This window comes from Xyrauchen texanus, chromosome 1 (assembly GCF_025860055.1).
Source record: "Xyrauchen texanus isolate HMW12.3.18 chromosome 1, RBS_HiC_50CHRs, whole genome shotgun sequence".
NCBI lineage: Eukaryota > Metazoa > Chordata > Actinopteri > Cypriniformes > Catostomidae > Xyrauchen > Xyrauchen texanus.
In genome coordinates this window covers 38,289,889-38,310,819 of record NC_068276.1, presented here as the reverse complement: position 1 = coordinate 38,310,819, position 20,931 = coordinate 38,289,889, and the positions used below count along the sequence as shown (strand labels likewise).

General features: G+C 37.8%; 1 protein-coding gene across 2 annotated transcripts; it reads right to left on the bottom strand.

The window, feature by feature from the left end:
• Positions 1–375: 375 nt before the first annotated feature.
• On the bottom strand, positions 376–15,878 carry LOC127627660 (poly(U)-binding-splicing factor PUF60-B). 2 transcript variants are annotated; one of them, XM_052104172.1, is made up of 12 exons: positions 15,758–15,878; positions 14,940–15,025; positions 14,210–14,305; positions 12,733–12,822; positions 11,024–11,074; positions 9,636–9,797; positions 6,059–6,151; positions 4,925–5,138; positions 3,952–4,142; positions 3,573–3,690; positions 1,652–1,917; positions 376–1,096 (listed from the first exon to the last, which is right to left on the bottom strand). In XM_052104172.1, the coding sequence occupies exons 3-12, from the start codon at positions 14,288–14,290 to the stop codon at positions 797–799; spliced, it is 1,566 nt and encodes a 521-aa protein (XP_051960132.1). In that variant the 5' UTR covers positions 14,291–14,305; positions 14,940–15,025; positions 15,758–15,878; the 3' UTR covers positions 376–796. The 2 variants fall into 2 exon arrangements, with proteins under 2 accessions (XP_051960132.1, XP_051960215.1); XM_052104255.1 differs by lacking the exon at positions 11,024–11,074.
• Positions 15,879–20,931: the final 5,053 nt, after the last annotated feature.

The window sequence follows — 20,931 nt, the reverse complement described above, 5'->3', positions numbered from 1 at the left end:
CAGGCCAAGGACCCCTTGGTTGGTAGAGAGATGGAGCCGGGACCCTCGTTACATATTGTATAAAAAGTAAGTGTTGCGTTTCATGCCTATAAAAACGTGAATGTTAGGCTACCATATCACTGTACATACTTCATGGTGTTTACATTGCAAAACTATTTAAATAATCACTAAATACTGCACTGCTGAAAAGACCAGCTAAAACCAGTTTAAGCTGGTTGGCTGGTTTAGCTGGTCACCCAGCTTTTACTTATAAAACTTATTTTCAATTGTAGGTACCATCGTGTGTGGCATACTTGTGTGTGTGTGTGTGTGTGTGTGTGTGTGCTTAAGAAAGAGCTTTAATACTTTGACCTTTTTCAATCCTCCTTATTAAGGACTTCAACAACATGGCATATTAGAGAAATTTATTGTTTTGGTAAAGCCAGAACCAATATCACCAACACAATGTTTAGAAGACAATATCAGTGGAGAAAAAGTTGCCATTTGTAAAAAAGTATGGGTGGGAATGGGAGAAACCTGCATCTTAAAAATTTGAAAAACAAAAAAACCTGCAAATAAAGATGGTTTAAAAAAAAGGAAAGGTCTTTCACAGTAGGTGACACAAAGTATATGCATGAGGATATTTTTTGTCCTACACTAAATCCCTCCGTTGGGACTTTTCCAATAATATCATTATCAACATCAATAAAAAAATAATTACAAGTTTCAAAGAGGCCCAAATTTTCTAACAGCAGTGATGGAAGCCGAGTGAGTTTGAGTGCCAAGAAATGGGGCCAGTTGCCATTTTGGGACAGTCTTACGCAGAGAGGTCACTGCTATTAAAACGCTCTTGATCGTACAACTCGGCAACAACCTTGCGACCAGCAAACCAGCGGTTGTTGAGGGCCTGGATTGCCTTGTTCATTTCCTCTGCATCAGAGAACTCCACAAAGATCTTCACTATGATCTCAGAATCATCCTCCTCACCCTGTCGCTCCTGGTAAATGATTACCCGATTAACAGCACCATACTTCCCACATTCCTCCATCACTTCCCCTTCCAGGTCATCGTCAATGTCCTCTGGGCCCACCATGTTGCGTAGCACCATAACAGTTGACTGAATGGGAGACAGTTCGAGAGAGGAAAAAAAGGCAAAATATTCCAAAGAGGTTATTGTAATGTTATATAGAAAAATGTAAAAGGCTAAATAATAAATCATTTGTTGAGTCTTTTGATTTGTTTATATTTACATGTATTGAAAATGGCTGATATTCTAGCATTTTTTTCTAAATGCCAATGTTAAATTCATGAGCTAACCAAGCTATAACTTGATTGCCGATATTATTAATCACTTTCTTCGGACTAAGCTATGCTGCAAAAAAGTTTCCCTTTGCACCACCTAGTGGTGGTTTGGCTCACGTGTAAGAATGACAATTTTTACTGCAGCAATAGTGCATGTGGTAAAGAGGACCATTTTGGTTGACAAACTAATACAACTCTGTATGGTGCCCAGAGTAAAACTGTCATGCTACTTTCAGCTAATTTCTCAGGGCCCTCGATCGCGGAGTAATTACTTAATTATTGCTTAACTTTCCTCCAAGGATTGTTTGACCCATTTGCATTTATATCTTTATAATCATAACATAAAAAGGTAAATGTGATGCTGCCTAACCTTTGACTGCATGACTGTTTGTTTTCCTACACTTCCACTGACACTTAGCTGCTCCAGTTCACTGTCCTGCCCATTTCCGACTGGCCGACCCTGATCTTCTTCAGTCCTTCTATTGTCTTCTTCTCGCTTCACTTCTTTATGCGTTTGCGTGGCAGATGTTGGTGTGCCCATAATAACAGGTGTTGAGACTGGCGGGGATGCTAGTACTGGGTTAACCAAACCAACTTGGGGGACTACAGAGAGAGTAGGTCGAGCAGGAGTCACACCTATTGATAAAAAGGATTTTAAATTATTACATAAGAAAAACACAATAACAATCAGGTGTTTACAGAACAGTTTTAATACAGAGCTTTAAAATGAGCTCCTCCATAGACTTTCACGATCCTGTGAGTTTCATTTCCTTATCCATTTCAAACAAAGATTTAAATGAAAAATTTCCAACAAAGTATATGAAACCACTTTTCTGCTGTAAATCAAATCATCATGATCATTTTAAAGTATAATTTAATAAACTCAGCAGGTTAAAGGGACAGTTCACCCAAAAATTTAAATTGTCATCATTTACTCATTCTTGTGTTGTTCTATACCAGTTTGAACTTGGCCTGACTTTTGGGGGTACATGAGTATGTTCCACGGAGTACATGAAAAAAAGAATATATATATATATTTTGCTATGTTGAACTTATAAAACAAAATGTAGGACTTTTGAGATTTTCATAACGATTTAGATCAACCTTATATTTTCAGCCTAAAACTTCATGACTTTCCCCAAAGAGGAGATCTGAACTTAATGTAAAAATGACTAATTTCATGTTTTTTTTTTTATTTTTAAGTTCATAGACACTCTGGACAAGCTGCAAAACGGTAGTACATTTCCAAAAAGTACACTCATAACTACACATGAACACCCTCTCCCCACACACAAAAACAAATTCATACATTCTGCTGCTGTGCTCCATTGATTCCCCCAACACATACATACATACATACATATATATATATATATATATATATAAATAATAATATATAAAAACGTTAAAACATTTTGATAGTTTTTTTGTTTGCAAAAAAATATTTTTACTCACTGTTCGTGGAAAATTGGTAAATTCAGATGTTGAGTTGTAATTAATAATGGCAGGTCAGTTTGACCCAGTGAGGTCTACAGTAACACCTGCTTGTCAGCACCAAGGAAGGGTTACATAGTGAACATTTTCAATAGAACAGATATGCAGGTAAACAATAAACATGCAGGCTTTAGAATATATATTTGGCCTACATGTTTACACCATCTACCAAAATGATGGCCTGATTGTTTTTGTCGTCGATGATGAATATATAAAACGTCATTAAAGATATTTATATATAAATTATATACGTCTATATTTACATGATATTCAGCCTTTGGTACACATCTCTGGTTTCGTGTCAATGAAAGAGACCTCAAGCCTTACTATGGTGCTGTGGGGGTACTTATGGCTAAAAAACACTAGGAAACACTGCAATAGATGTTAGGCAGAATGACAGTCTCAGTCGCCATTCACTTTCATTGTAGAGAGAAAAGATGCATTGAAAGTGAATGGTGAGACATCTCCTTTTGTGTTACACTGCACAAAGTCACGTGGGTTTGAGTGGTGGTGGCGTAGTGGCTAAAGCACAGCGCTGTTAATCAGAAGGTCACAGGTTCTAACCCCACAGCCACCACCATTGTGTCCTTGAGCAAGGCACTTAACTCCAGGTTGCTCCGGGGGGATTGTCCCTGTAATAATTGCACTGTAAGTTGCTTTGGACAAAAGTGTCTGCCAAATGCATAAATGTAAATGTAAATGTAAACAACATGAGGTTAAGTACAGTATTAGAGAGAGTTTTCATTTTCGGGTGAATCATTTCTTTAAGCAACCAATTCAACCAAATTTTTGCAGACCTGTGATGATGCCGGGGGCTTGGGCAGCTAATACGGCCTGTTGGAGCCCCATCTGCTGACTGAGAATCTGTGCTGGTGAGGCTAGAGATCCCAGGACAGTCGCTCCAGCAACAGCCTCCTACAGAATATCACAACACAGGGTCAAAACAAGGATCAAAAGGAATATATAACCTATAGCAATACAAGAATGAGAACATTTAATTTGCTATATGAAACTGATGTCTCTGGATTAAGCCAGCATGCCAAGCAAAAAAATGGCATTTAACAGCATCCGCAAAAAGTGTAAGCCCGTTCAGGTGCAAAAGGTGCAAGACCGTTCAGGTGTAAACTATGTGCAACAACTGCATGAGGACATCAACAGTAGCTTCTTTAATCTCACCTGGGCAGTGATCTTGGCGGTTGCTGCAGCAGCAGCCACAGCTGCAGCAGCGGGCAGCCCTCCAGGGGTTGTAGGCATCAATAGAGGCATGGGAGGGGTAACAGCCTTCCCCACTCGTAGGTACTGACCTCCAAGGTCAAATAGGTTCATAGATGAGACGGCATCCAGCGCTGACTGAGGCTTTTCATATTCTACCCATGATGAAAATGATTAAAGAGAGCAGTTCCTTAATCTAGGCCTATAATGTGTTTGTGTTTTTTTTATCCCCATTTTCTCCCCAATTTGGAACGCCCAATTCCAACTTAGTAGGTCTTTGTGGAGGCGCGGTTACTCAACTCAATCTGGGTGGTGGAGGACAAGCCTCAGTTGCCTCCGCTTCTGAGACCGTCAATCCACGCATCTTATCACGTGGCTCTCGTGCATGACACTTCATGCTACTCTCCATGATCCATGCACAATTACCATGCGCCCCATTGAGAACGAGAACCACTATCGTGAACACGAGGAGATTACCACGTGACTCTTCCCTCCCTAGAAACCGGGCCAATTTGGTTGCTTAGGATACCTGGCTGGAGTCACTCAGCACACCCTTTATTCAAACTCACGACTTCAGGTGTGGTAGTCAGTGTATAATGTGCCTTCACATTTTCTGACATTCACTTTAGTAACCCCCTGCACTTTCTAGACATTTTATTCTTCTATTGTTCTCCTTTAGTAGGCTTTGAATTTTTACTATATTTTTATGCTTGTACTGTGTTTCACAATCAACAATTAAGAAACTTAAGCACACTATTTTCCAACTGCTTTGGATGAACCTTGTTTGGAAATCAGTATAATTTTGGCCTTGGTTGAGAAAAAAAATCTTGAGATATAAATCTGTTAAGCATGACTGGCAAATTGTGGAAAACAATTATCAGGCCAAAGACTCAGTCTCCATTGAGTAGTGTTTAAAGCACTTTCTAGACGTGCTCACCAATAAATCCGAAGCCCTTGTGCTTTCCTGTGGTGGGTTCCCGTGCCAGCATACAACTTTTAATCTTTCCGAAGGCCTCAAAGACGCTCTTGATGTCATCGTCTGATAGATCAGGGTGGATTGAAGCTACATAGATTCGGTTGTAGGCACGTGCCTCCTCAGCCAGTTGTTCAATGATGGGCTGCGCCTGTCCAATGTTACTTGGCCGCCCCACCTACAGCACACATACCAGCACAGGGGCCACTGAGTGTAAGTGTATGAAGTAATGATTTTCAGAGTGTTTTTTATGGATATGCCCATGTGGTTGAGGTGAGGGAAACCAATGGGAACAGATAAAAAAATTAAAAAAAAAATTCCTCTCCCTGTACGTAATTAAGCTAAGTAGTACAGTACAGATGAGACCATAACAGCTCAACCCTCTCTACTCATTGCAAAGTTATCAAAAATACCCTTTTTCTTAAGACCCACCCTTTAGATCCCTCTCCTCTGTTCTGTTTTGGAACATTATGTAGTACAAAGGTAAAAATGTAAGATCTCTAAGATTAATTTTGCATTAAGGATAGTACTCTAATATTAGTTAATACTTATCTACTGTCATAGCACTGGTCACTGTAGATAAATGTTGGGAATAATAATAAAAAAAATAAAAATGGTAAAATTCTGAGTGACTGTAAAATGTGTCTGCGGTTGTTAAAAAACAGATTTTGTTTGGTCTGTGGTATCTGTGCTGCAGTTGGGGCGGCCAAGCAAACACCAGCCAGGCGCAGCCCATCATCAGCACATCACTGACAGAGAAGAGCACATCTGCCTCAAATGAATGCTCCCCCTGCTGCCGCAGCTCCTAGAGAAATGGAGCTCCGAAACAAACAGGATGACAACGTGGAAGCATAAAATCGCATTCACACACACACACACACATTAAAGTTAGATGACAAACAATTACAAAGGCTAGAGCACATTCACAAACTCTACAAAACTCAATAAACGCACATACAACACAGGAACTGATGCTGGCAGGTTGACCGCTTCTCTGACTCATGCACACACAAAAGTGACAGGCATAGAAAAAAATAGCTCACTGTCAGAAAGCGGTTTAAAGAAGGTTAAAGACTGATTGTCCTGTTTTGAACCCACCTTAATGTTTCTCCCACCCAGCATGACGGAGTTCATCTGCTCCAAGGCCAGCTGAGCTGCTTCAGGAATCTCATACTCAACAAAGGCAAAGCCCTGAGAGAGAGAATTTTAAGGCTGATTTATACTTTTGCGTCAAACCTATGATGTGCTGACATGCACCTCTCCAAAATATAGCAGCTGTGATTGGTCCCTTTTGTGACGAGAGACCCTCCCCAAAGATGACAAGATATCAGTGGTAGCATTGAATTTTCTTCAAGAAAACACTTCGAAGGTAGGGCTGGGCAATACATTGAATATTCCCGATACAATCACAATTTTGCTGATGATATAAAATTAAACTATCTTTAATATCACAATAATATTAATATGCCTTTAACTTGGCCATTAAGTTTCATAAGAGTGCATCAACAGACTAATTTCACAGCTGTATATTTAATCAAATTAACATAAAAATGGCAAAATTATCATATGTGCTAATTTAACTGTCAAAGGCTGCAATTAAAGACAGATGAACATGGTCTGTGTGCACTTCAGAATGAACCTGTGACATGCTGATCTGTGCACGCACAGGGGCGGAAGGGCTCATGGGCTAGTGTTTGTAGCGCAGTTCACCTGCATTGTGAAGTTATGCAGGTTCAAGCATTCACACAAATCCAAACATTAGTACCTGCTATTAAGTTATTATACAAATCTACAAATGCGGAACCGTAGATTCTGACAGCAGTTCACAAGATGCGAAACTCATAACTGTCAAACAAACATTGCACTTTCCGTTTCATAATAAAAGCTCATGGTAGGGTTGCACCAGCTGTGCGTAAGGTCTCACGTAAGTTGGGATGTACAGTTCACACTAAAGGCTTAGTAACTTCTAGTTAGTTTGTAACCAAGTCAGTACTTAATTAGGTTCTAGGTCGTAAGCGCTCCGTAATGCGTAGTCGCATAATGACTTTTACCTGTATTGATCCAATAAACAGTCATCAGATTTGTACACAGAAGTATTAAAAAGCAGTGAACTTCAATTTGATCTGGTTACAGTTATTGTTCCAACCTTGTTTGCTCACGTAACTGTCAGCTGTAATAAATTATATCCCCATTAAAATATGATACGTAATAAAAGTAGATTTGATCAATAGTACAGTTGAAGTCTGTACTATTTATTTACATACACCAAGGTTGAAGTCATTAAAACTCATTTTGTAAACACTCCACAGATTTCATATTAGCAAACTATAGTTTTGGCAAGTCATTTAGGACATCTACTTTGTGCATGACATGAGTAATTTTTCCAACAATTGTTTCGAGACAGATTGTTTCACTTTAAATTGACAGGATCACAATTCAATAGCAGCTAGGAAATTCCTAAGTTAAAGAATTTAAAGGCAATGCTATGAAATACTAGCAAAGTGTATGTAAACTTCTAACCCACTGGGAATGTGATGAAAGAAATAAAAGCTGAAATAAATCATTCTCTCTACTATTATTCTGACACTTCACATTCTTAAAATAAAGTTGTGATCCAAACTGACCTTAGACTGCGAATGTTTTCCAGGATTAAATGTCAGGAATTGTTAAAAACAGAGCTTAAATGTATTTGGCTAAGTTGTATTTAAACTTCAGACTTCAACTGAGTATTTGCCCTGTGTAAATAACAATAAATAGGAACTGTATCTAAAATAAATGAGGGGTGATAAATAAATACTAATACAACATGCTGGAAAAACAGTAATTTTAATATCCTATATATATTTTGAATATGTTGAAATTTGACACCAGGCGATGCATCCTGAAAACTGCACCGTTAGATCGGTTTTATGCTTATGTTTTCTTCTCTCTCATAAATTTCAAAAGCATACTGTATGTCGAAAGGATTGAAACCTGTCATGCAAAACATGAGCTCATTGATGTTATAAAATATCAGTCTGATTTTTATTTCTTCTTTCGTAAATATTTAGTTTATAACTATGGTTACGTTCTACCAAAGTTTAATGGTGCAATGGTCACATATGTAGTAATGCGTAAATTGTGACCAAGTGCCCATTAACGCCACAACTAGCCTAAATTGTAGCGTCAAAATAAAAACCCCAGTTTAGGGTGAATAGGAAAGAAATATATAATTTAAGATTTAAATAATCTTATCCTGAAAATAATAATATTTCAGTATTATATAAGAATAATCAACTTGACTGGTTCAACACTAATAATTTAGTACTATGCCATATTCATCTGGTTTCCAAAAAAGTAGCTTTTGCACACCTTGTTCATTCACAAAGAAAAATGTTTAAGTAAAAATATATGAAGGGAAATAAGATTTTTATTAAACTTCCATATATGATTGTATGTTAAATATAAGCATAAACATGCAAATCAATGAAAATTACTACATTTTACTATCCCTTGTGTTCATTTAGAGAAAAACTGTGAGAAACATGCCTTCATTTTTAAATAGATTTTATTTAATGCCTTTTAAATATTAATTCTACTGGGCTAAAATGGCTGTTTAGATTAAATGGTTCATTTGATTAAAAAAAAAAAAAAACCTTCTATGCTGTTTCAGAGCAAATATATAATTACCGAGATTATATATAAAAAATTGTCAATTTGCTGAAAAATATCGAGATATAATTTCTGAAGTCATATCGCCCAGCCCTAATCTAAACGTGTATTTGTCAATTAATTTATTTTTACTGTTTGGACTGCTATTGAATAAGCACATTCCACATTAACGTGTCTATGCCAAATGGATGTAAATTCAATCTTCAATTCCCTACATGCAAATAAATCAGAGTTCACTTTTGTGACTATGCTAATGCCGGGCAGATAATTGAAAAGTGATTTATAATTAGATTCCAAATAACACTGCCCTGTGCGTGAGTATCTATTTGTGTGCGGGTTGTGTATTTTTCCCCTCGAGGCTTGTCGTAGTTCTGATATGTTCATGCACGTCAGCTGCACTTGTTAACAATGTTTAGTTTCAGTTTCTTCAGCGATCTGCATCAAATAAATTAAGAAAATAGTTCTGTCTCTCCTACAACACACATCTGTTTCTCACTTTTATTGCGTGACAAGTGCACTATGCAAATACTTGGTAACAGCTGTTGTCTAATATTTTCCTTATGCTGACGTAGCAATGTTTGGGTAGAGTAATATATACAGTTGGGCATTTTCAGTTGGTCTTTTCATGAACAGACAGCAATCCGATCAACAAAAACGCATGAGGGCGAGTAAATGATGAGTATTTAAATTTTTGGGTGAACTATCCGTTTAATAAATACTTTTGAAACTATATGAAATATATTGCTTTTGTTTATTTAGGAAATTTGAAATTATGTAAAAAATTTCAAATTAATTTTCTATATATGCGTTGCAGGCACACCACCGCATGAACTATGAATGCAAACCACCAAGTTGACCACTACCACTGAACCTATGGCGTAGGTTTGACGCAGAAGTATAAATCGTCCTTTATGGTGTTAAACTGTACAATTGTTTTCATGATTCCTGCTCTCCACAACCCTTCAGAGTTTTTACACCCAAATATTAGGCATTCCATTAATATTGCCAAAATTCACATGCATACCTTGTGTTTCATGGTGACTGAGTCCCAAGACATATCGATGCTCTTTATGGGCCCAAAGGGGGCAAAGGCCTGACGGATGGTGTCTTCACCCAGCTCGTAATAAATGGAACCCACATATACGCGGCACATGATGGCCAGAGCTCGCTGCCTCTGTGCTGCCACCTGATGGTCAAAAAAGGAAGAGACAAAGATAAAAAATATTGTATACTGAAGTGTTACACAAAAACAGAAAGCCAAATACATTGAGATCAAGTACAGCAAAGGATTAAAGACTTTTTGTAACTTCTGTATGGATGTTTGTTGTGCTAGTTCCCACTTCTTTTGGTCCTCTTTGCTTTAGTTGCATCTAAACCCCCGTCTCATTACTTTGCTTACTAAGCATTGCTTACCATTGACTACAAGCACAGAAAGTTGAAGGATGCACAGTGCCTTCTTACCATTTCAAGAGTGCTGCTTGCAAGTTACTAAATTAGTGTGCTTGCAAACTAAAAACATGTAGCTACATTTATGTTTGACCTACATTTTTTCCCCAAGGACACTGATATAGTTAACATGTTAAAGTACCCCTTTAGCACAACTAAATAAACTGGACAATCTTTTCATGAAGTGAGCTTTTGGACTTACATATCAGCTCACTGTTGAGGGAGAATCTGCATAAAACTATCAATTTGACACTTTATTTTGATAAAACAACATTAATCGGTTTTATCATCAGTTTTATATAGTCTGTCAGCCTCGTGACAAAAGTAAAAGATTACACAAAGCTCAAAGTTTAGGCAGATGTTTCAATTTGAATTGTCGTAGTGACCGCTTGCCCTCTTTTACAGCAGATAAAAATGACATTTATATGCTACAGCATATTCACAAAGAAGAAATGGGTCATCCTTCTCATCAATCACAACACACACACACTGCAAGATTCCTTGCAACAAATGGAACTTAGGGTAGGGAAATGAACTCGCAGGAGTTCAAATGAACATCTACATCAGTGACCACTGCAATGAAGGAACACTCGCTGATGGTCATGCAATGATACAGGATGATAAATATGGAGCGGATTGTCATAAGGAGTGATCCTTTGCAACTGTCTTTGTAATATTCCGAATAGTCCTGTCCCTTTCCTGTGACTCAAAGTGGGTCCCATGGCATCATTACTGAACAGTACAGAAGAATCTGTGCTTCTGAGTTAATGTTGTCAATCTTGAATACTTAACAAATGGATGACCAACAACAAACAATTCATTCACAACAAAGCCATGTCTGCTTTTTAAATATGCTGCGGCAAATGTCTAGAGTATCTAGCCCGGTAAATGCAAGTTAAAGGAGGGTAACGGTCATTATGTCAAAATGCGTACAGAAGGTAAATAATAGTTTAATATTCTATTGACCGATTGTAAAGATGAGAGAGGATCTCCAAAGCCCATTGTCACTGCTGCCATCTGAAACACAGTAAAGATGGAAAAGTGCTGAAAAGGTTAGATATCTTTTTCCTAAATTTTTAACATCAGACATAATATTCCAGACAGATCTTGTCAGTCTCTGACTGGTCAATGCCTCTGACTCAATGTTAAGCTCTGCCCACCTCTTCAAACCACCACTTACTTCGACTGAAAACCTGAAACATACCACAATTAATGTACCAAAGTTACTAATAGGCATTACTTTCAGCCAAGACAACAGGTAGGCTGCTCAGATCGTCCATCTTTTCACAAAGTCAAGAAATACACTGAGCATAGGGTGTGCCTGTCAATTTTGGATAACTCATCTTGTTGATTCTTCCGTCATCATGATGTCTACTTGGGTATTGCAGTTACGATCAAAGATTTAAATCCAAAATAAAAGCAGATTTTAACTGGGTGTAGCAAAAAACAAGTATGAGGTCCAGACATACCACACCTCAAGCGAACTGGCATAGAGGGAGGGCAAACAAATAATGCATGCTGAGTTCTCAATGTAGTGTATCAGTTTAATCTGAGGAAAATACTATGAGCAATCAAAATGTCTGCGATATGTAGGGTGTGGGGGACATACGGCTGATTTCCGAAACAGCTGAGGACAACCTTTTGTTCGGAAAGTGTCAGTTATCAATAAGAATTTAGCCCAAGTCATTTTCAAGTTAGACACACAAGAAACACATAATACTACTATTATGTATCATTCTGTTTGGAAAGAGAGATCAAATGTAATTTCATGTGGTTAACATATTCTGGAGCAACACAACTTCTTAACTTACAGATAAATTAAGGCAACAAACTTATGCCTCTTGTACAAATATATATATTTATATATATATACACACAGTACTGTGCAAAAGTTTTAGGCACTGGTGAAAAATGTTGCATAGTGAGGATGTCTTCAAAAATAAACAGTTTTTAATTTATCAATTGACGTCACGCAAAGACCAGTAAACATAAAAAAGCTAAATCAATATTTGGTGTGACCACCTTTGACTTCAAAACAGCACCAATTCTCCTAGGTACTCCTGGATTCCGTTTTTATTGGTTGTTGGCAGATAGGATTTTCCAAGCTTCTTGGAGAATTCACCACAGTTCTTCAATCTATTTAGGCTGTTTCAATTGCTTGTCTCTTTTCATATAATCTCAGACAGACACAATGTTCAGTGGGGGACTTGGTTTGGGTCATGCAATCTGTGCATGGTTCCCTGTTCTTCTTTTCTGTTCTTTTATATTTGCAAAAGGAATGTTTATAAGTCAAAAATTTATATTTCCTATTGACACACTAAAGCTGAATATATAAATAACCATCTTACGACAAATGTTTTTGTGAAACATCTTAAGTGCCTAAAACTTTTGCACAGTACTGTGTGTGTGTGTGTGTATATATACAAACATATACATCTATACACACACACACCGTTTAAATCCTACATTATGATCCCAACCTTAAACAATTAATAATTTATTAGACCCCTTTACGTGACACAGACGGGGTACACTGCATTAAGTGTTAGTTGCACTACTAGTATGACATAGTTCTGTAAATACTGTCAAATAAGAGGGCAACTTTCTGCAACTCTATAACACAATGTATTGCATTTATAAGCATTCTACATACACAGATTATCATATCAACTCACCTGCAAATTTGTGAGCTGCTGCTGCTGGTGGGCGATGGTTTGTTTTACTAAAACACTCTTTATGCTCTGTTCCATGGCATACTTCTTAGCCTAAAAAAAGAGAAAGAGAAACTACTAAGCAATGAATCAGATGCTGGTGAGCTTAAAGGAACAGCTCACCCCAAAATGAAAATTCTCTCATCATTTACTCACCCTCAAGCCATCCCAGATTTGTATGACTTTTTCTTCTGCAGAATACAAACAAAGATTTTTAGAGAATATCTCCGCTATGCTGGTCCATTCAATGCAAGTGAATGGTGTCCAAAACAAATCTAAAGACAGCATAAAAGTAATCCTTAAGACTCCAGTGGTTTAATCTATGTCTTCAGAAGCGATATTTGTGGGTGCGAAATAAAATTAAAGTAGATTTTTACTATAAATTCTCCAACCTGACCAGATGGTAGTGATATGCATAAACAATGCAAATTGCCAAAAACAACAGAAGGAGAATGTGGACGTTAAATTAGATTTATAGTAAAAAGAAAAAGGAAAAAAAAGACAAATATTTCTCACCCACAACAATCATATCACTTCTGAAGATATAGATAAAACCACTGCAGTCATACTGATTATTTGTATACTGGCTTTGTGATTTTTTTTAACTTCATGTTCTGGCCACGATTCACTTGCATTGTATGGACCAACAGAGTGGATATATTCTTCTAAAAATGTTTGTGTTTAGCAGAGCAAAGAAAGTCACACAAGCCTGGGATGGCATGAGAGTGCACTTTTCCATTAAGAGCGGCTATTTAGCTAATCTCGATCCAAGGGCAGTTCGTTTCTGGTTAATTTAAGATGTATAATTTCACCAAATATCTAATTTCACCCAAATCTAACAGAGAAAGAAGCTGGTGAGAATGCACGCTAACAAAAAAGAAAAAAGGAAGCTCCAATCAAACTTGGGCAGAAATATCATATTTGTATTTAGTCTCAGTGGTGGTCCAGTGGTAGCATTCAAACTTCAATGAGCTGTCGACTTACAGAGACGTATGCGATGGTGACCATTGGCAACTAGATGTGTGCGTGTCCAGCGACCTCAGAAAGTTGAGAAAAGTTTAACTGTATGCGAACAAGGAGATGATTTCGGCAGCGACTACCAATTGTCATCATTCTACTGTGAGATATTGGCATTGATTGCAGGCAAGACGGAGGAGAAATTATAGTTTCTCCGAGTGATTTTAGTGCTCTATACGATTTGTTTGTAACCACATAAATGGATAGAATAAAACATTTTAGGTGGAAAAGAAATTCTTAGCAGACTGAGTGAGATTTATTTGTACATATATAGTTTATCTAGTTAATGAAGATGCTATAAGCACTGTTTTAAATATATATATATATATATACACACACACACACACATACATAAACTCTCTTGTGCTGAATTTTTAGTGACAAGAAAATTACCCACACCAAAAGAAAGTTACGAATCTATTACCTTCTGTAGTGCCTCTTGCTGCTCTGGAGTAAGAGGAGGCAATCCAAGTTTTGCCCCGGTACCCTGTCCATTCTCCATCATCAGACCTTTGCCTCACTAAGTTAATTCAACAGACATGGAGTGAAAAAGTCCAAGATTATATTTATGTAGTATACTACTTATACAATAGAAATAGTACATCCAAATTTCAAACGTCTCCTAACACATACTATAGAGTGAATTAGCAATAACAGGGGCAGGAGGAGGATATTTCATGACACTCAAGACTTTTTAATATAAAATATATGCAAGTAATACATTTAACCCTACATATTATGTCTACTGGGGAATACAAATATTTGAGAGGCTGGGGAGAAGAGCAGAAAATCTAATTTGTCTGAAAAATACTAAAAGGTGGGTCCCTGCAAATACTGAGGACATGCAACTTAGTATATAAAATCTATCATCAACTCTTTATCTAAAAGTAAAAAAGCAGCATTTTTTTGATTAGGCAGCTGACCTCAAGGCAAATGCTCCAATCTTTTAATTGTTATTTTCATGATTTCTACAAGCTATAACATTTTAAATAAAAGCAATACTTCCTTTTAAGTTTATTAAAAAAATATATATAGAAATGTCTTATGTAATATAACACTAATGTGTTGAAAAAAGCAATTAATAATTTTTCAGAGGTACCTTTACATGCATGAACTTTTTGGGTTAAGTACTACGGAAATATTCTGTAGCTTACCTATGAGGCTGTACTTTTATTACACCAACCAGGATCGAGAAGCCCGTGGAGACTTTCTGGCAAAGCACTCACAATTTGTAAATGATCTGTGATTAATGGAAACACATAACGTGTATTAAAAGTATTTCCAATGCAAAGTAAATAAGATATTAAGCAACTAGTAATTCAACACACTGTCCTGGCAAGGGCATGGTACTACTATACTGTGCACACTGCATTTTTCTTACAAACTGGCCCAATCGGAGTCAGTCATAAACCTGAATAACAACCTGATGCGAGATTTAAATTGGGGGAGAAAACAGTGTTCCAGTTGCATGACTAAACTACTCGGATGAACTAACATTTGTGGATTAGCTCTGCGTAATCTAAAGTGAACTGGATGTTTTATCACCTGATAATTGGCAGTACATCAACAAAGAGAGGTTAACGACACAGCAGCAGCGCGCTTGTGATTGTCCATTACAGCAGCACAGTTTCTAGCCGATTCACAGCTATTAAACACAGCGATTCAATAAAACAGAGCAGGATTCTAAATGTCTCCTTCTAAATTGGTCCCACAAGACACAGCCACCTCATATTATATGGTAAATTACAGATGATTCAGAAATACGCATGAATGAAAAGACAGCAATATGTGGCTACCTCAACGTGCTAGACTAACTGGCTAACTGAATGCTAGCGAGCCTTCACGCAGGCCGCATGTTATCACGACTACAGCAAGTGGCTTACTGCGACTAACTTCATCTTTGCTTATTATAACCCAAACAATGTGGGAAACTGTCTAGATCAAAGTAAACGCATTAGGAAAGAATTGTTACCGCTGTGTTCCGCTTTATCGCCATGTAGTGATCCACATTGGAGACTCTGCAACTCACACAACACCACAGACACACCGCGGGACCAAGAGCTGCTGCGCGAGGCCTCTGACTGCCCGGAAGAAAGTCACGTGATACAGAACGGCTCGGATAAATTACTTTTCTACTATTATTACAGGCAAAAACATCTTGCGCAAGAAATTTCAGGAATTACAGAAAAATAAAAGAACAAGAGCAAGAGAGAAACAGTACTATGAAGTTGTGGGATGATAATAATTGTTGACATTTCAGGGATTTTTAAACTATTTTGTATTATTTAAAAATTTAACACAAAAATAATTATAATTATAAAAAAATATATATATTTAAACAAAATATTATTTCTGTATATAAAACTTTCCAAGAATAATTAATAAATTAACAGTATACTCTGCAGATGGACTGACGGTGTTGTCAGCGCCACAGTATCACGATGACTCACGACTTTCTTCATCTTTAAAGGTATTTGTTTACATGATGTTCAATACAATGTTTTATATATTTGGAAGACATAGGTCATTTTTATAATTAAGCTGACAGATATTTTGAGAAATATTAAACTAAGAAAATGTGACATTACTAGCAGCAAGACCAAGCACATTTGAGCCATGAAACGCCCCCTACAGACATTATCTCTCCAACCAGTAACATTGAATTTAGCTGCTCTTCTAGATCGGATCATGTAACGCACTCTTTCCAATTTAAATATTTACCGCTACCACCTGTGTAGGCTGTAGGAACAAAACGAGAACAAGTTTAGATATATTGCACCATCAGTGGTGTTCTTACAATATCCTTTTAGTTTAAATCGCAAACAGTTTAGCAGAGACGGAGCACAGGTATTTAAATGAATGGGAGAAATTGGAACGGCAAGTTGATGTAGAAAGGAAGTCCCGCCTTAGACATCGCCTGTCAGTAAACTCGAGAACTCGCATGCGCATTACTCGAACCAGCTTGAAAAATAGTTATCTTAAGACTCAGTCCATTTGACATTGCGTAGTAACGCATATGGGGAGTGCCTTCATACACCACTTATTTGAAACCTCTCTATAATAACAGCAATTTTCTAATATTGGCTATGGTGTTTGAGCCCCGCCTGTTCTGGCGCAAAACTGACCGCAATAAAAACAGGTGCACAGACACCATTTGCTCAGAATATCTTCCATGTTCTACGCAGCACATCGGCAGGTGTAGAGTATCCTTTAAAAAAGCAATTGTATTTGTGTGATATTATATCAATATATATATTGACATAATATCTAAAAGAGTCACTTTTTTCATCAGCTCTCATGGAGACAGACTGTCCTCACTAGGGCTGGGTATTGAGTTTGATACATTTTAGGCACCAAAAATCAAAAAATATCTTGTCGTTCGGTACCAAATTTCGATACCTAAGGGGTAATCTTGTCAACGTCAGGGTAGCATGTAGCATACAAGATGTGCCCAAATCTAAATCTAAATCTAGTCGTTTCACTCACTCACCCTCGTTCTGAGGGATGATTCAGACTCTCGTGCCTTCTCATCTGCCTCTTCTGTGATACCCGAGGGTTCACATGAGGAGCCACGGCGGGGCCGCGAGGTCGAGCAGAATAAATTTGACGTGGATTTCGTCACGGCACATGCCCCACAAGCCCCACAATCTCCATGAAGCACATGTTTCCCAGTACGCTATGAGCGAGACGAGCTCCGGCCATCTGAAGAGAGTGTGGCCTTGTCTCGTTTGGTGGATCTGACGCTGGGAATGATGTCGATGTCATGTCTCTCGCCGCATCAGTCAAATGAATGATAAGGAAAAAGCCACTCTTTTGGATGCTCCAGTGTCTCCTTTTTTGCGACTCTATGAATAAGTTTGCTGAGCGTTATGTTGTGATTCAGCAGCAGTCACAGGCTAAGAGACACTTTATGCTCGCACAGAGTATCACAGCCGGTTCGCCCTCACTCTGTTTCGAGCCAGCGCCCGACTAAAAGCCCCATACCTGCTACCTCACAGGCACCTGCGTATCAGCACGCACAGCAAAAGCGCTCTTGATGGGCACAACCCTTTAAAGCTGAAAGCAGAGCTCGCGATTCCCTCCGGGTCTGCTCCAAAAAAGGCTTGATTGGTAGATATACAAGTTAAGATATTATTTAGATTATGATATGTTGTGTTATGGTAATAGGGCTCCTGCTGAGCATTCGTAAAATAATCAAGCAGCTTGTTACATCAGTGGTAGCCTACTCATTGCGGCCCGCAAGCCCTTAATTTGCGGCTTGCTGTGATTTTCCTATTTTCCACTAATTATACATAACAAATGATAAAATTTCAATTCAATGTGTTTAATGCAGGCCTGGATCACGTAATTGAAAAAAATCTATTGTTCCCTGGATGGCAGATAGATGACAGTATAGCGCTGCTGTTAAACAGAACGGCCGAAATAGAACACAACTGCTCAGTACAGTAACCGAAACATATCAGTTTGCTAGTAGGAGTTGGAGTTTGAATTAAGATTCAATTATATCATGGAGTACAAGATACATGCAGGCAAATGACACATTGCCAGGTGAACTAAGATCAGTTGATACCCATTTCTGGAGCCTTGTGTCAGACACAGAGTATCCACTTCTGAAGCAGTGCATGCAAAACTTGACAATGTTTTGTTTGCACTTACTCATGTGATGCAACATTTTCAACAATGAACACTATGAAACAAAAGCAGAGAAACCGACAGACCGATGCACACCTGGATTGCCTCACATGAATAGCTACAACAGACTATATACATTTAGAATAAATTCAGTCGAGGGGTTGAAGGGACATTTTCACTCATCCAACCACAGAGGTAACCTTTAGGGCCTTATACATGTGATGTGGCCTATTTGATGTGTGTATACATTTGTGATGTGCTGTACATCAAATCAATTGCATGTGCTCTATTGCTCTGAATTTGCTCTCAATTGATAATATTGCAAAAGAAAAGTACAACATGCATCGTGTTATTAGATTGAAAAAGTTCTGGATCAAAAGCCTACTCGTTGTTCTGGTGGCCATACATATCATCACTTATTTTAGGCTGGCATATGCAAAATCCTAAGATAGATAGGTGGGCATACAACTACACTACTGGTGTGGCCCTCTAAATCAAGTCAAGTCAAGTGGTTTTTATTGTCGTTCAACAATATACAGTGTAAGCCCGTTTATCGGTCCAATGGCAGTCTCCAATAATACGGGTGAAGGTCTCTGCGCGTTACTGTCTTTCTTGTTACGCAACACAACAATATTACATGAAATACATTTTCTCTTATGTATTATCTCGTTATTTCATCTGACTCCATAAACGAAAAAGGTTTTTAATGATATCTGAGCATCATTAAAGGTGAGCGAATGTTTGATTATTCTTTTAACTCCTTTAATTATACTTTACCCGTTTAGATTAAGAAACTATGTCGCTTTGAGGTCCTCGCGTGTTTTCTCTACACCGCGGGTCTCGTGATCACAAGCGGCCAGTATTGGATCATCAAACTGCTATATAATTGCTATATACCTGAGATCGGTCACGTTCACGTATACACAACGTGTATACGTAGTTGTCACTAATCTGACGCAGACTTGCGGTAACATACGAATCGTTTAATCTGTTTGGGAACCACAATGTCAGAGTCAGTCAGAATAAAATCAAATGTTGACAATTTATTGATCAGGTAACATAATCAATTCATCAATTCCAATTAGACATTGATAAGTCAAAGTTAGACATTTTATCAAAACATAAGAAATTCGAATTGCAATCACCTGATATAAAGTACAAACAGTAAACTGTTTGGGATCGTCTGATTACAGAGAGCCCTGAGTAATGTGTTGCCTTTCCTTAAATACCCAAACCATGAACAAGGGAATTTGGGGAGTGGTTGGGTTTGGAAGTCCTGGGGACATACCTCATTAACATACAGGCAGGGATGGGACAGACCTACAGAATTATACAGCATTTGGCATAGACCTTTGAAACTTGTGACTGATTAGGTCCTTTGATGTTTACAAAGAATATACCTAATCTGCATACAGCATGTGGTCCCTGTGGGAGATTTGGGAGGGACATGTCTCAAATAGAGTGCAGGATTTTGTTAAGTTCTCAAATCTTAATGGAGATTTGGTTTTTCTGAAAAGGGAATGAGACCACCTTACCAGTCGCACTGCGACCTCTTGAATGATATCAAACATGTATGAACAGAAAACCTCTTATTACAGAAAAGGATGTCATTCTAAATTGCCCTTAGGTGAGATAGAGGTCAAAATGGGATTTGCGTTGTATGGTCCTTAGCAAGTAAGGAGTGTTATCTTGGGTGGAGATGTTCATCTGTGTGAGAGTTTTATGACGTTGGTTCTCGCAGAGTTCTTTGACTTTTACAACCTCTTGATGTCAGCCTTACAACAGTTAGTACAGTACACAGTGAAACGAGACAACGGTCCTCTAGGACCATGGTGCTACATAAAACAACATAGGACAAACACAGGACCACATGAGACTACACAGACTACATAACATACCTATATAAAGTGCACGTGCAAATGTGTGCAAAAAGTACGGGACAGTACAATAAATTACTAATTTCATGATTTTTAATTTGGGGTTAATTAGCTTGTTAAAGGATGTATCATGACTATGAAACTGCCATTTTTGAACATCAAATAGTTTAGAGAAATAGAAAGCAAGAAAACATTTTCTGGAATATTACTGAATTGTGGGCACTGGGCAATATGGCAAAATGTTCTTAGTTTTGAGAACACTAGGAAATGTTCTCTCTATTCTTGATCATTTCTTACCTGGCTCTATATCTCTGTTTCCTGTGACCCCTTCAGTCTGTCTACCTCTTTCTCCACTTGTTGGCTCTCCCTGTCCTCCAGCATTTACATAAAATAAAATGCTGTATATCCATATAAAAAAAGCAAAAAATTATTTGAATGTCGTTTGTGTGTGTGTGTGTGTGTGTGTGTAGGATACACAATTTGTGAGTGTGAGCACTGGGCTACAGACAGAAATGTAATTTGTGTAGGTTAAACTCCGGTATTGTGAATACCACTGCCAAAATTTCATAACGGCACAAATGTAAACATTATAATCTTGTTAGCCATCATATCATTATTATTAGCCAGTATTACTGTT